The 16,845-nt window shown below is 36.5% G+C and overlaps 1 protein-coding gene across 1 annotated transcript in view; it reads right to left on the bottom strand.

The window, feature by feature from the left end:
• Positions 1 to 16,845, bottom strand: part of HMCN1 (hemicentin 1) — a gene marked incomplete at its 5' end in the record, with an annotated part of 521,222 nt that overhangs the window by 49,466 nt on the left and 454,911 nt on the right. Inside the window, 7 exons of the mRNA XM_082648266.1 lie at positions 733 to 867; positions 1,764 to 1,883; positions 3,356 to 3,418; positions 8,763 to 9,000; positions 9,617 to 9,738; positions 10,901 to 11,038; positions 11,329 to 11,478. Coding sequence (XP_082504392.1) covers positions 733 to 867; positions 1,764 to 1,883; positions 3,356 to 3,418; positions 8,763 to 9,000; positions 9,617 to 9,738; positions 10,901 to 11,038; positions 11,329 to 11,478 — 966 coding nt within the window. The remainder of the gene's footprint in view (positions 1 to 732; positions 868 to 1,763; positions 1,884 to 3,355; positions 3,419 to 8,762; positions 9,001 to 9,616; positions 9,739 to 10,900; positions 11,039 to 11,328; positions 11,479 to 16,845) is intronic.

Below are 16,845 nucleotides of genomic sequence, written 5' to 3'. Positions count from 1 at the left end.
TTGCTGCAACTAGAGAAAGCCTGGCGCAGCCAAAAAATAAATAAATTTATTATACATTTATATATATATATATATATATATATATATATAAAAAGATGAGTGGTTTCTGGAGGTTGGGGGAGGAAAGGATGACTAGGTGGAACACAGAAGATTTTTAGGGCAAGGAAACTATTGTGTATGATACTATAATGGAGGATATATGACGTTATTCATTTGTCTAAACCCATAGAATATACAACACCAGGAGTGAATTCTAATGTAAACAATGGACTTTGGGTGGTAATTATGTGTTAATGTAGGTTTATCCTTGGTTTAAAAAAAAAAAAAAAGTACCAGTCTGGTGCAGGATGTTGGTAGCAGGGGAGGCTGTGCATGAGTTGGGGCAGGGAGAATATGGAAAATCTCTTTACGTTCTACTCCAATTTGCTGTGAATCTAAAACTGCTCTAAAATAATAAGTTCTATTAAAGAAGTCCTGCAGTAAATATTCAGTCTTATGAAATGAGTTTTATTAAATAGATTCTATTAAGATCATGCTGTATGATCTCTTCTCTCAAATATTACAGGCAAGTTTTATTCAAAACCACTTTGTTACAAATACTTAAAATAGCCACATTTAAACATTTTACTAAGAAGCTCAATCCATTAAAGAGAGTTTACTCTAAGTGATTCAACAGGCAGGGGTTTTAATCTGTAATACAGTGAAGATAAGCAAGGGCCTCCATTTGTATACCTTGACAACTCAGCCCATCACTGGTTCTTCGAAAGCCAATTCCACAGCGGACCACACAGTGATAGGATCCAATGGTATTGTCACAATCCTGACCAGCGTGGCAAGTGTGTCCACTCAAAGCACACTCATCAATATCTGCAACAAAGTGAGTCATTCAACTAGGGGGAACTGAAGAAAACCAACCAAAGAACCTGTTGTGAAACAGGGATAAGAAAAGCAATGAATGACACTTGAAATATACAAGAGCAAAAATGGCGAATTTTGGGGGTGTGTCATTTCAGGTGGGTTGAGTAGCTGACAAGCTCATAGCAGGACAGTGTGATGTCTTCACAGACCAAGCCATCCAACAGACCACTTATAAATTAGGTGGCTGAAAAAAGGTACTTCTCCTTTCTGACATCTCAGTTTTTTCATCTGTAAAATGAGGATAATAATATCCACCTCTCAGCATTGCTTTGAAAATTAAATATGTTTATGAGGTGCCCAATCCATACTGGACATTCCATAAAAGTTACTCCTATGCCCTCCTATGCCCCTGCTCTCTCTCTCTTTAGCATTTAGAAGGGGGTCTCCTTGGGCATAAAGGGAGAAATCCTTTCTTCTTTTCATCATTTTTAGTTTTATTATACAACTAGGCTCTTATACAAGTTCTAACTTTGAAGCATACCTGGAATCTGATAGAAAAGTGTGTTCTTCTTTAACATACCATGACTGTGCAATTTACTAAATTTCTTTATAACCTCTTCCTTCCTACTTTTATCCCTGTAAAAGGAGTATGGTAATAGTCCTGCCTGCCTCTTCTCATTGTGTTGTGGGGATTGAGTGAGTCACTACAGGCATTCCTGTCCACAGAGCACCCCAAATGAAGGCAGTGTGTGAGCAGTATTCCCTCTTCCTTACTTTTTCAACTTAATGAAGGTGGGGGCAGAAGGAGTAGGAAAGAAGAGCACTGGTCTACCACGCTTTTCCTAGGTCAGAGACTGCCATGTCCACTGCTTGAATGTGTTGATTAGACTTAGCTTTGTGACTACCTTGACAAGTTCTTCCATCCACAGCTATAGTGAGGCCTTTTGGGCAGGAGCAATAATAAGTTCCCATGGCATTGTGACAGATATGGGAGCAGGGATTCCCTGCTGCACATTCATCTTCATCTGAAAGAAGAAACAAAAAGACCCAATTAGTATGAAGAAGCCCTACTTTCAAGGAGTTATTAAAGTTGGTGAAAAGAGTTGCTTATAGAGGCCAATGAATGAATCAAATGTAACAGGAAATGCTCTAAGTGCCACAGGATGGAAACACAGAAATAAATTTGGGGTCCTCAGATCTCTGAGAGTGAATAAATGGTTAGATTAATTCTAAAACAACAATGATGACAGCTGAGATATAATGACAATTTATTGTGATCTAAATGCTTTTTACCTACATTAACTCATTCCTCAACATTCCTAGGAGCTAAGTATTTTTATTCCTATCTTCATTTGCATGATAAAACTGAGGAACAAAGGTTAAGTAAATTGCTCAAGGTCACATAGGTTATTATTTGAAGAGCTGGGATTTGAACCTGGGCAGAAGAGGTTAAGTAAATTGCTCAAGGTCACATAGGTCATTATTTGCAGAGCTGGGATCTGAACCTGGGCAGTGTAGTTTCTAAAAACCACCTTTTTACCACTATACTACATTACATTGCCTACCAGCAAAAAGAAAGGCACTGTGGGGCTTCCCTGGTGGCTCAGTGGTTAAGAATCTGCCTGCCAGTGCAGGGGACGGGGGTTTGAGCCCTGATCCAGGAAGATCCCACATGCTGCAGAGCAACTAAGCCCGTGTGCCACAACTACTGAGCCTGCACTCTAGAGCCCGTGAGCCACAACTACTGAGCCCGTGTGCCACAACTACTGAAGCCCACATGCCTAGAGCCCGTGCTCCGCAACAAGAGAAGCCACCACAATGAGAAGCCCGTGCACCGCAACAAAGAGTAGCCCCCACTTGCTGCAACTAGAGAAAGCCCATGTGCGGCAACAAAGACCCAACGCAGCCAAAAATAAAAAAATAAAATAAATAAATTTATTAAAAAAAAAAAAAGAAAAGCAAGGCACTACGTATGCTAACTTGAGCTCCTCAAGTCATTTACTTAGCTATTTACTTATCCGTGACCCTCTTGCACAGGTACTTGGATGGCACAAGGCTGCTTTAGTCATTAGTCCTCCACCCACAATCCAGCCCTATCCTACGATTAAGCAATTCTCAGGTTAGGTGACTTAGAGTTGAATTACTGCTGTTCCACATTCATGGCAATCAGGTGGCCAGACGAAGTCCAGTGTTTTGTCCCTGTGTTCCCTCTACCCCTTTACTTGACCATGATCCTTGACACACTTGATTGTGGACTAATCGGAAGAGCAAGGGCTTTGTATCTATCTTAAATTCAAATCTAGCTCTGCCACTAGATAGCTGAGTGATCTTAGGCAGTTAACTTCTTCACATCTCAATTTCTTCACCTGTAAAATGGGACATTTATAGGACTGTTGTGATTCTTAAATATCTAACAAAATGACAGTAAATGTCTATTAAATGGTAGCATTAACAGCTTAATAAAAAATAAAAATGAATAATTTATTTCCATACTTACCAGCACAAAAGGGTCCAACTGAATCTAAGGCAAACCCAGAGGGGCACTGATTACTGCGATCTCCTACCATAGAGAGAAAAGCAAAATTAACTGGCTTGTTAGAACATTAGCATCTTGTTTCTCCCCAGGACCATCTTCTCTGGGAACATATGCCAAGGATGGAACACATGACACAGCAAATGCAATAGGTGAAAACAAGCAGAATGGAAAAGTTTTACTGTTTCTCAACCAAGAACTAAATGAATCATAATACAGAGATTGTTGGCAAGCAGCCAGCCACTGGAAGCAGATTTTCTGTTTAAGTTGTTTACATTAATCAAAAGAAAATTAATTACTCTTTGATAATCAATATGAATGCCAGGCATAACCACAGGCAAAGTCCTATTCTTCCAGCCATTTACTTATTCTGTTTGTTCTAGAAGTAGGATTGCTATTTTGAAGCCACTTAAAATAACCTATGCCAGTGAAAAACAAACTCTAGCGAAGAAACCCTCTCCTTTTGTAGATCTCCTCCATTTGTACTGTGAAGATTCTGGGTCTAAGTCCTCCTAGGTGTAACCAAGTGTTTTCCTTCCTGGTAGTCAAAGCAAGAAGAAACAGGCATATCATTATAGCAATAGAATAGATTTACGTTAGATGTCAGAAAAAAAACTATTAACAAGAATAAATAGGTTAGGGAATCTCCTTGGAAAGTAACTCTGTTTTGACTGGTGTTAAGCCATTTAGCAAATATTTTTCAAACGTTATTGAGATGCAAAAACTTAAAGGAAACATTTTTCAAGTTAACAAAGTAATCTCACACACACACACATACACATACCTTAAAAGACAATCACTGATATAACAGGTAGATTTCTGTCAAGGGAAATTTTATGTTCAATTCATATTCAATCTCTTAGAAATTATCTTAGATTTTCCTTCAATTCTAAATGCATGAAACTGTTTATTTTTACTCTTGTTTTAGGTGCTCTTCATAGAGGGAGTCTGGGCATTCATTAATTTTTCAGATTCATTCTACTTTGGAGAGTCTCAATTACAATATTATTTAAGCCCTGCTGAGAACATGAAACTGTTCAAAACTCTTCTGTACATTTATATATTTGGAGGGTGGAAGAAACATGCTCCAATGAAAATATTTCCTTGACTAGAAAGCTAGAGCCCTACTTGCTATTTCTAGGCAATCAAATTGCTATAAACCATGAAGCGAAAGCAGAGAGGTTCATGATCCATTTCCACCCTGAGTGTAAACATGACCCTGAGAGCATCCAAGCCTTCCTGCACCTTCAAGGGAATGGGGACAGGATGGATGGGATAGAAACGTCCGGAGCATGTTGCTAAATGATTGTTGAGTGTCATACAGTACTGTGAGCTTCATGTGCTGTATTTCGAATTAAACCTCCGAACTGCCCTATTCCCATCATAACCAATTTTCAGATGAAGAATCTGAGACTGAGGACATGTAAACTGCTTAAAGTCAAAGTGCTAAGATAATCTGGAGCAAGGATTTAGATGCAAGTCTGTGGGACTTTCAACCACTGAACTCAAGAATACAATTCAGGTGGTGATTATAATTCATGCTTCATTTTTATTTACTATTCAAACATTCCTTAATGCAGCCAGTATGTTGTGTACAGCACTGTGTTGGGGACGTAGTTGTGGAAAAATGTGTAACGTAAACCTAAATTATTATTTGATAGAAGCTTTAGATTTCTGGTTCTAAATGGGGAGATATCTTGCATGGAGTGGCATCTGGGAAGGTTTTTGGGAGAGACTTTGGTTGTCATTATAATGACATGATTTAATAGGGAAGCCTATTTAAATTTAGGGAGTGGGGAAGACCCTGGGGAAGGTTTTAAGTATTGCAATGTGTGGGATAACGATGCAAGATGAAGATGTGTCCCTTGCCCTGAAAAATTGTCGTGGAAGTGAGAAAGCTGTTTGTAATTATCTAAGGCTAGAACCCATCTTCCATATATTAAACGGTTTCTTTGTGTGATTAAGATATACAATGAACTTTCCAGAAATGCAGCTGTCATATAAATGGATGGTTGATTGTACATTGTTTTATTCAGAACATTACCAAGAATTACTCAATGTTTTTTAAAAAAAATCACACTGGGCCTCTAAATATTGGTTCAGCCATGTAAATACTTCTCTCTTTAACTTCCAGTGTAGTAATGTCTAAAGATTTTCATATTGAAATACATAATATTTTGTTATCAACTATTTTCCTTTTATTTATTCTTTCTGTTGTAATTAAATCATGTTATTTTGAATTATATTATGATTTACTTTTTGACATAGTAGGGAGACAATACAAAATATTTGTGTTACAGTAATGTATAATTGTAGAAACTTTAAAAAGTATAAAATTCCCTGTAACCTTGTCACTTGGAACAAACTACTGCCAAGATTTTGGTGCTTTTCCCTGCAGTCACTCCCATCAGTATATACTTCAAAAAATTAAGTTAGGATCCTTTACAGACTAACAGTTGCCAAACTTTACTGATCGTAAAATCTCTTGGAGAGCTTATTAAAAATATAGATCCCTCTGGTCCTACCCCAGTCAGATTGCCAAGGAAGAAGCCTGGGAATCTGTGTTTTTAACCAGTATAAAGGTTTCCTTAACCAGTATAAAGGTTTCCTTACAATCACTGTGCTGTGGGCAACCCAGGTTTGGATCATATTGTGTACTATTTTTTCAATGATTGTTATGTCATGTACATTCTCCTTTGTCACTTGTTTATCCCTATATTGTCAATACCTAGAGCAGTATCTGGTATACAGTAGGTACTCAATAAATATTTTTAAATGAATAAATAAGCAACCATTAGAATACTTTTGAAGGAATATTTAGTTTAAGAGTTTATCATACATCTGTGTCATCATTTACATATTTACCTCTTTCAGGACATTTATTCTTGGCCATTTCTGTGATTTTCTTAGGGCAGACTCCTAGAATGAGATAACTAAAAAGATGTGAACATTTGAGAGGCTACTGATACATACTGTTTTCCAGAAATGTCAAATCTACAATCTCTGCTGGCAGTGTAGGAGGGTATTTGTTTCCTATACCTCTCCACTACTGAGTGGTTAGCCTATATTTTAATCTCTGACAATGATAACTGGAAAACGGAACCTCATTGTTTTAATTTACATTTCTTTGCTTATTAATGAGGTACAGTTTTTCACATTTATTTTGTCATTATTATTTCTTCCTTTGTGAATTTCCTGTTCACAGATTATGTATTTTTCTATTGGGGTATTTGCCTTTTTCTTATTGATTTTTAAGGTTCTTATATATATTAAGGGTAATCATAGTTGTCCATAATATGTAATGCAAATAAGTTTAAATATACACAAAGAAAAACTATATATTTTGTTTTTCTCCCATGAGGAAGCTTTAAAAATTTTATTTGTAGTTAAATTTCTTTTATCTCCTTCTGATTAATTTGAAAAACTATAAATATTTTTTATAACTATATTTTGGAAATAATTTAATTTTAAAGATATGAATTCATATAATTTTTTAAAATTTCTATATTTGTGAATTGTCTTGACTAGTAGTTTCCAAATGCCAGAGTAAAGACCGCTTACAATAGAATCATTTAATTTTAAAGATATAAATTCATATAATTTTTAAATATTTCTATATTTGTGAATTGTCTTGACTAGTAGTTTCCAATGCCAGAGTAAAGACCGGTAACAATAGAATCATTTAGGGGCTGTGTTAAAAATACAGACTCCAAGGCCCTACCTTAGACTAGCTAAACTAAAAATCTTTGTACCTAGAAATCTGAACTTTTTTCAAGCTCTCTGCAATTCCAATTGCACTGTAACCATAGGTTTAGTCTAGACCCAACAAAGAGAAAGAACATGCTGGTCAAGCAGCTAAGAATGCAAGCTTGCTCCCTGGTGGTCAAAGAAATTGCAGGTACACAATTCTTGCAACTCACAGGAACAATATCAACAACAAATGGGCACCTAGTAATTCATAGAATCATAGCATCCAAGGATAGTAAGGGGTTTTAAATGTCCTATAATGTTTCCTTCTATTGTGGGACCCAAGTCCCAAGGAAGGTCTTAAACCATAAAGACCTTCAAGCACGACTGGGTAGAAAGTGTACATGACTTTTCAAAAATCACTTTAATGTCTCTGGTCCCAGATGATATAAATTCATTTTTAACTAAAGTCTTGTGCTAAGTTATCTTTTAAAAAATTATACGGAGTACTGGAAAAAGTAGAAACAGAGGTTAACTTTGAAAAGTAAGTATTACTGGGGAAAAGAAAACATAATTGTTCATTCCAGTGGCTCTTTTCTTCAGTCCAAGTTACCTTAACATGCATGACGATAGTAAAATGAGGTGGTGGTGACATGTGGTTGGAGTAGGTGTAGGGCTACGGGTTCTACTGGCTATGAGGCTTTGTGAATCTGTGATTAGCTCAAAAAAAATGTGAATATACTCCTACATTACTATGACCTTAAATTTGATGAAGCAGTTCTGATAGATGCTGAAGAAGAAAACAGTCACATGTACAACTGATGAAAGCAAGAATAAACAGTGGAAATGAATTTTAAGTGTATGTGCTGCGCATGATAAGCAAAATGATGGTTAAAATCTACTTGCATCTATTTTAGGAAAGCCAGCACAAAGCAAAACACATACATTCACCAGGCCACTCTGAATCATTTGAAGTGTCTCATGGGAGCCTAAAGTTCAAAGCTAAAGTCATTCAAACAGTTAGTGCCTATAACATAACCACATGCAAGCATCTCCTAGCATCAAAACCCCGCAGGATATGGAATGCTAATTGTCGTGTTGCCTCTTACAACTGAAAAGGAAATCTCAGAGTATAGACACATCAAAGCACCACACAGCATAGGGAGACTGCTGAGATCAAGGGAAAGCAGTTCAAATTTCCAAGAACAATAAATGACAGCTGAAATGATTGCCTCCCGGGTTTTAAAAGCTCCTTTTAAAATATGGAAACTTTTTTTGGCTAGTTTAGGTTAAGATACACCTTTACATCATGCTTCAGGAATTAAAAAAATTCTGTCAAATATAAGATTCAGAACAAGAACAAATGGACTTTATTACCCAAAGAAAAATCGTTGACAGAGGATATATTTTTAAACCTCTCTGTGTATACAGGCTAGAACAGTAACAACTCCACTATGCCATCTGAAGATGCCTATTAGTAAACTAAATGTACTAGGATGCCAATGGGATTGGCCTTACCACAGGACTTCACCTACGAAACGTGGGCAACACACATGAAAAACATGTTATCGTGTTCAGTCTATACCTTAATATCCTTATTTTGAATGGCATCAATGCGATTCTTTTACCCATTTAGAAAGGACTGCATAGCTTAAAGAGCTGTACTTTCCTGTAACCAAATTACCTTTGGAAATTGAAGCATGGATTTTAAAACCCAATGTCTCTTCTAACTGGTTGTAGTCAGATTCCACAGAGGATGCATGAAGTGTTTCTACCAAGAAAGGCATTCTTCCCTGTGCCTCATCATAGAAAACAGTGTGGTTCCATGTGTATGGGACGCTGATGCCATCAACGGTGAACAGCCGGGTTGAGTAGGCATACAGCTGCCCAGGACCTGTTTGAATGTAGTCCTCTGTGTAATCCTAAGAAAGACAGTACAGATTTGAGGATTAGCATGGCTCATCCTATTTTTTTTTCTTGAGGGTACTATGAGATGTAGAATGAGATAAAAAAAAAAAGGCTTAGGGGATAAAAATATATAATTCTAAATAAAATTGTAATTGTACAGTAGTGTTCAGGAACTAAAATTTGAACCTTTTAATTGTAAATACCTTAGTTTCATAATTTTAGTGTCATAAGTTATAGTTTAATAAGGGACTCAGTTGTAGGTCAAAAAAATGTGAAAGGGTGATTGTTACCATTCTTTAATTTCTGGAATACTTCTAAGGATGGTCTACAAAAACTTTAATGCAAGAATTAGTATCCTCTTTGTCTACAGAAAGTTAAACAAATGGCTTAAATCAACAAAGCTGTGATCTTGGTCCTGATAAGCAGGGTAATAAAACTACTAAGAGCTTATAAAGACCTGTCTGTAAAGATTTTTAAACAAAGACCAGATAGCCATTCCTAACTTCAGTGGTTTAGACATTTACTCCCCAAAATGAACAAGGGAAACTACACAAGTTTTCTGCACTCTTTTACTCCTACTCTTATTGTTACTCCAATAAACAGCGAAGGCAAGTTATCCTAGCATTTTACCTTCACAGTGACTTCAGCAGGTGACTGCAGCTGCAGGACATAGCCACTCACAACGATATCTACCAGCAAAGCTCCATCGGAATCTAAGCCCCGGGCAATGTGAGTCATCCGCAAGATTTCTCCTAGGAATTAGAATTCGTTCATTTCAATAGTAATATATATATATATGGTTTGTGTAAGCACAGAGCGGATTTACTTTATATACCAGTTCAGCTTTGTTATTGTACTTCAAACTTGATTAAACACAGATCATAAGAGAATTAAATTACCACTTCGTCCCCAAATTAAAGACTTAGGTTGACTGAATTAAGTTGATTCTAAAATCTCTTTTTTTGTGGCAAAAATGTAGCCTATGATTAGGTGAAGGATTCCACACTTTTAACTCACAAGCAAGAGAAAGGCAGTTCTACAAAAATGGATCGCTTGTCTGTGAGAAGGGATAGAAAGCTTGACCAGGCAGACTGGCAATAGCCACAAGTCTGGCCCCAGGGCTTTGTTCTTTTGGATGCTTTAAGAAGTTGCAAAGGGGATCTTCATTGCCGCGTGCAGGATATCCCATGTGCCACAACTAAGACCTGGTGCAGCCAAATAAATAAATATTTAAAAAATGCTTAAAGAAAAATAAGAAGTAGCAAAGGGGCATCTTTGTAAGTGGATTGCCATACAGAGACCCACATGTCTTCTGGGCTTATTAAAGCTATGCCCTCCCTCAGCCCTTCTTTCTCAAAGATCACTGCTGCTGAGCTGACCACCTTCAAAGATGTTAGAAATGGAGGTCTATAAAAAGCTGTAGACCCTTGGAAAGGGCCATGAATTGCTAATAAGTATTAAGACTAAGGATAAAGCGAAAAGTGTTTAGATTTGCTTGTTTTCATTTCCATTTTTTTGATTAAAGAATCTCTATAAGATATCCTAATTGACTCTCAGTTTCATAGACAAAAGCCTTTAATTAATATTAGCAATGGCTCATCTTCCTGCTCTTTGGCCTTCAAAACCCTCTCTAAGGATTTAAAGAGAACAGATACAGGAAAGATGATGAAAAAAAAGCTTTCAGACTATAAAAATCACTATACTATTTGAAAACACATGGCCTCTTATAGACCCACGTCAGTAAAAGTTTATGGGAAAATATAAACTTGCTTTTATATCATTTATGCTAAGATGGCAACAAAACTTTGAAATTATTCTCTGTGGGAACATATAATGTATTTTTCTTAACCATCAACATTTAAAGCAATCATATTTTTAAATAGTAATAGAATAATAAGTTCAGCTGGTACTAACCAGTTGCAAATTCCACTTGGGTTTCTCTCTTGAAGACCGCATTGGTGAGGGTAAAGCCATTGACTGCTTCTCCTATTTCCTTTGCCGTTGTCCAATAAATGGGATTTAGAATGGAAATTATCTTTCTCATTGCTGGACCTAGAGAAAAAGGGATAAGTAAGATATCAGAGCAAAATATTTACAGTCCATTATTATTATTCATAGCATGTTATTCAAAAGGATGAATCCTAAATAAACTTGAATAACAACAAAATAAATATCAGTATCTCATGTGTCTTTAAGTGTTTACCACTGGGATAAAACTAAGGACTATTATACTGATCATGTAGTAGTAGCATCCTCTAGAAATTTTAATAATAGATGAAAAAGAAAAATATATGTTTTTAAAAAGAGGCTTATTAACAACTTTTGTAAGCAAAGAGACTTACCGAGACTGCGAGGTACATTGGTAATTCTGGCATGTATTATTTTGGTATCAGAGTTTGGGCTATCTGTTACCGTGGCGTTAAGGAAAGCAATTCCAAATTCGACATCATTAATACTTCCAATAACACTTCCTCTGGCTCGCTGGGGCCCACCTATTGCGGGAAGAAAAAACATTCTTGGATAAGGGAACAATTTCATCAACATTACATGGGAGAAAAGAAAGCCAGTATTCAAAGATGCTCCAAGGCTTCTCTCAAACATTTAAAAGATCATATGACATCTGAATTTAAGAGTGACATACATAAGATTTCAAAACATTCTACTCTCATGTAACACTCATCAACCCATATAAATCTACGTACATCATAGTATTATTTCACAATGCAAAGAATTCATTCGGTACCCAGTCCCAAAGCCAAAATAAAGTATGTATTTGGTGATGGTGATGAAATAATGATAATAATGAGAGTTTATTGAGCATGTCATGCGTGCTACAGTAAGCACTTAATATGCATTAACTTTAAATTCTAGCAAACATCCTATAAGGTAGTTTTAAACAGCCACAGTTTGCAGACTAGGAAAATAAAGTTCAGAGAAATCAAGTGACTTTTCCCATGATTACCCAGCTAAGAGGCAGTAGAGTGAGGATATGAACACAGATCTGCTTGTCATCAAAACACATATTCTTTCATCTATTACCTCCTGCAAGAGAACGTGGAGGGGAAAGGAGGGATCGCCAACAAAACAGCTCCAAAGTCTTGTGACAGGTCACTGTCAACATAAATGTGAAGTATCTAAGGGTTATTGTTCGTCTTGAGTTTCAGATCAAGGGCTTACCAAGCTCTTCACATTACAAATATATTGGAAAATGTTTAACTTGAGAAAAATTTGAGAAGAATATTGTACTTTTAACATTGTTGCAAAATTCATACCAAGACAGTTATGTTGAAAAATAATCATACAATCTTTTAAAAGTAACTCTACAGTAATTTTATGCCTTCTTTCCATTGTTCAACAAAATTATTGGTTACTAACACAGAACTGGTGGTTAAGGAGTACGTGCTTTGACAAGAGAGGGAAACGTACTGGGAAGAGGCTAACAGTTAAATTTTAAAACATTATTTAATGCCTTTTAATTGAATATATTTTAAAACAATCGCTAGGTGGTTCAGATATTGTTATCATGTATTATATACTGGGGAGAAATACAATTGTATTCAGTCTGAGAAAAGTCAATAAGTAAAGTGTTTTACCATTTTAATTTGCATTATTTTACTAGTGAGAGAAAACATTTTTTTCACATTGATTCACCCTTCATGTTGTGGATTATATTCATTTGTTCATCAAGTACTGAGGATAGAATGGTAAGAAAGAAAATAAAAAAGACATGAAGCCTGCCTTCATAGCACTTATGTCTGAATAGGGGAGATAAACATTAATTAGAATTCCACAAATAAATGTAAAAATGAAATGTATATCTTAATGAATAGGATATCTACTACTCAGGTAAGTCTGAAAAGGAGGTAAAAATAGTTTGAAGATCTGAAGAAAGTTAAGGTCTTAGCTCAGTCAAGGAAGGCAGGAAAAGGGCTTTCCTTGTAGAGGAAACAGCATGTGTCACCCTTTTGGGAGGTGGTGGCTTGTCACATCTGAGAAGCCAAGAGTAGCGAGCTTAGTGAGTGATGGGAAACATGCAGCAAGATGATGCAGGAAAGTACACAGGAGGGCCAGTCAGGACCTGGTCGGCTCCATTTGTTCTTATCCTTAGCCCTAAGCAGGGCGAGAGAAGGGTAGAAGGATTACTAATTTACTTAGTTCTCTGGATCATTACTAAGGAGCGTGGCCTCTCTAGTCTCACAGAGGAACCTCCATTAGCAGAGAGGCTGCCTAAAATCATAATAAGGCCACAGACACCCCAAAACACACCACCAGACGTGGACCTGCCCACCAGAAAGACAAGATCCAGCCTCATCCACCAGAACACAGACACTAGTTCCCTCCACCAGGAAGCCTACACAACCCACTGAACCAACCTTAGCCACTGGGGACAGACACCAAAATCAACGGGAACTACGAACCTGCAGCCTGCAAAAAGGAGACCCCAAACACAGTAAGATAAGCAAAATGAGAAGACAGAAAAACACACAGCAGATGAAGGAGCAAGATAAAAACCCACCAGACCTAACAAATGAAGAGGAAATAGGCAGTCTACCTGAAAAAGAATTCAGAATAATGATAGTAAAGGTGATCCAAAATCTTGGAAATAGAATAGAGAAACTGCAAGAAACATTTCACAAGGACCTAGAAGAACTAAAGAGGAAACAAGCAACGATGAACAACACAATAAATGTAATTAAAAATACTCTAGATGGGATCAACAGCAGAATAACTGAGGTAGAAGAATGGATAAGTGACCTGGAGGATAAAATAGTGGAAATAACTACTGCAGAGCAGAATAAAGAAAAAAGAATGAAAAGAACTGAGGACAGTCTCAGAGACCTCTGGGACAACATTAAACGCACCAGCATTCGAATTATAGGGGTCCCTGAAGAAGAAGAGAAAAAGAAAGGGACTGAGAAAATATTTGAAGAGATTATAGTTGAAAACTTCCCTAATATGGGAAAGGAAATAGTTAATCAAGTCCAGGAAGCACAGAGAGTCCCATACAGGATAAATCCAAGGAGAAACACGCTAAGACACATATTAGTCAAACTGTCAAAAATTAAATAAAAAGAAAACATATTAAAATCAGCAAGGGAAAAACAACAAATAACACACAGGGGAATCCCCATAAGGTTAACCGCTGATCTTTCAGCAGAAACTCTGCAAGCCAGAAGGGAGTGGCAGGACATATCTAAAGTGATGAAGGAGGAAAAACCTACAACTAAGATTACTGTACCCAGCAAGGATCTCATTCAGACTTGATGGAGAAATTAAAACCTTTACAGACAAGCAAAAGCTGAGAGAGTTCAGCACCACCAAAATAGATTTACAACAAATGATAAAGGAACTTCTCTAGGCAAGAAACACAAGAGAAGGAAAAGACCTACAATAACAAACCCAAAACAATTTAGAAAGTGGGAATAGGAACATACATATTGATAATTACCTTAAATGTAAATGGATCAAATGCTCCCACCAAAAGACACAGACTGGCTGAATGGATACAAAAACAAGACCCGTATATATGCTGTCTACAAGAGACCCACTTCAGACCTAGGGACACATACAGACTGAAAGTGAGGGGATGGAAAAAGACATTCCATTCAAATAGAAATCAAAAGAAAGCTGGAGTAGCAATTCTCATATCAGACAAAATAGACTTTAAAATAAAGACTGTTACAAGAGACAAGGCACTACATAATGATCAAGGGATGGAACCAAGAAGACATAACAATTGTAAATATTTATGCACCCAACACAGGAGCACCTCAATACATAAGACAAATACTAACAGCCATAAAAGGGGAAATTGACAGTAACACATTCATAGTACGGGACATTAACACCCCACTTTCACCAATGGACAGATTATCCAAAATGAAAATAAGTAAGGAAACACAAGCTTTAAGTGATACATTAAACAAGATGGACTTAATTGATATTTATAGGACAGTCCATCCAAAAACAACAGAATACACATTTTTCTCAAGTGCTCATGGAACTATCTCCAGGATAGATCATATCTTGGGTCACAAATCAAGCCTTGGTAAATTTAAGAAAATTGAAATTGTATCAACTACCTTTTCTGACCACAACGCTGTAAGATTAGATATCAATTACAGGAAAAGATCTGTAAAAAATACAAACACATGGAGGCTGAACAATACACTACTTAATAACGAAGTGATCACTGAAGAAATCATAGAGGAAATAAAAAATACCTAGAAACAAATGACAATGGAGACATGATGACCCAAAACCTATGGGATGCAGCAAAAGCAGTTCTAAGAGGGAAGTTTATAGCAATACAATCCTACCACAAGAAACAGGAAACATCTCAAATAAACAACCTAACCTTGCAGCTAAACCAATTAGAGAAAGAAAAGAAAAACCCCAAAGTTAGCAGAAGGAAACACATCATAAAGATCAGATCAGAAATAAATGAAAAAGAAATGAAAGCAACGATAGCAAAGATCAATAAAACTAAAAGCTGGTTTTTTGAGAAGATAAACAAAATTGATAAACCATTAGCCAGACTCGTCAAGAAAAAAAGGGAGAAGACTCAAATCAATAGAATTAAAAATGAAAAAGAAAAAGTAACAACTGACACTGCAGAAATACAAAGGATCATGAGAGATTACTACAAGCAACTCTATGCCAATAAAATGGACAACCTGGAAGAATTGGACAAATTCTTAGAAATGTACAATCTGCCAAGAGTGAACCAGGAAGAATAGAAAATATGAACAGACCAATCACAAGCAGTGAAATTGAAACGGTGATTAAAAATCTTCCAACAAACAAAAGCCCAGGACCAGATGGCTTCACAGGTGAATTCTAACAAACATTTAGGGAAGAGCTAACACTGATCCTTCTCAAACAGTTCCAAAATATAGCAGAGGGAGGAACACACCCAAACTCATTCTAGGAGGCCACTATCACCTTGATACCAAAACCAGACAATGATGTCACAAAGAAAGAAAACTACAGGCCAATATCACTGATGAACATAGATGCAAAAATCCTCAACAAAATACTAGCAAACAGAATCCAACAGAACATTAAAAGGATCATACACCATGATCAAGTGGGGTTTATTCCAAGAATGCAAGGATTCTTCAATATACGCAAATCAATCAATGTGATACACCATATTAACAAATTGAAGGAGAAAAGCCATATGATCATCTGAATAGATGCAGAGAAAGCTTTCAACAAAATTCAACACCCACTTATGATAAAAACACTGCAGAAAGTAGGCATAGGGGAAACTTTCCTCAACATAATAAAGGCCATATATGACTAACCCACAGACAACATTGTCCTCAATGGTGAAAAACTGAAAGCATTTCCACTAAGATCAGGAACAAGACAAGGTTGCCCACTCTCACCACTCTTATTCAACATCGTTTTGGAAGTTTTAGCCACAGCAATCAGAGAAGAAAAAGAAATAAAAGTAATCCAAATCGGAAAAGAAGAAGTAAAACTGTCACTGTTTGCAGATGACATGATACTCTCCATACAAAATCCTAAAGATGCTACCAGAAAACTACTAGAGCTAATCAATGAATTTGGTAAAGTAGCAGGGTACAAAATTAATGCACAGAAATCTCTGGCATTCCTATTCAGTAATGATGAAAAATCTGAAAGTGAAATCAAGAAAACACTCCCATTTACCACTGCAACAAAAAGAATAAAATATCTAGGAATAAACCTACCTAAGGAGACAAAAGACCTGTATGCAGAAAATTATAAGACACTGATGAAAGAAATTAAAGATGATACAAATAGATGGAGAGATATACCATGTTCTTTGATTGGAAGAATCAACATTGTGAAAATGACTGTACTACCCA

This window comes from Grampus griseus (assembly GCF_964374135.1).
Source record: "Grampus griseus genome assembly, chromosome: 1".
Taxonomy (NCBI): domain Eukaryota; kingdom Metazoa; phylum Chordata; class Mammalia; order Artiodactyla; family Delphinidae; genus Grampus; species Grampus griseus.
Note: the sequence above shows the minus strand (reverse complement) of the source record. Positions and strands in the feature narration are given on the sequence as shown.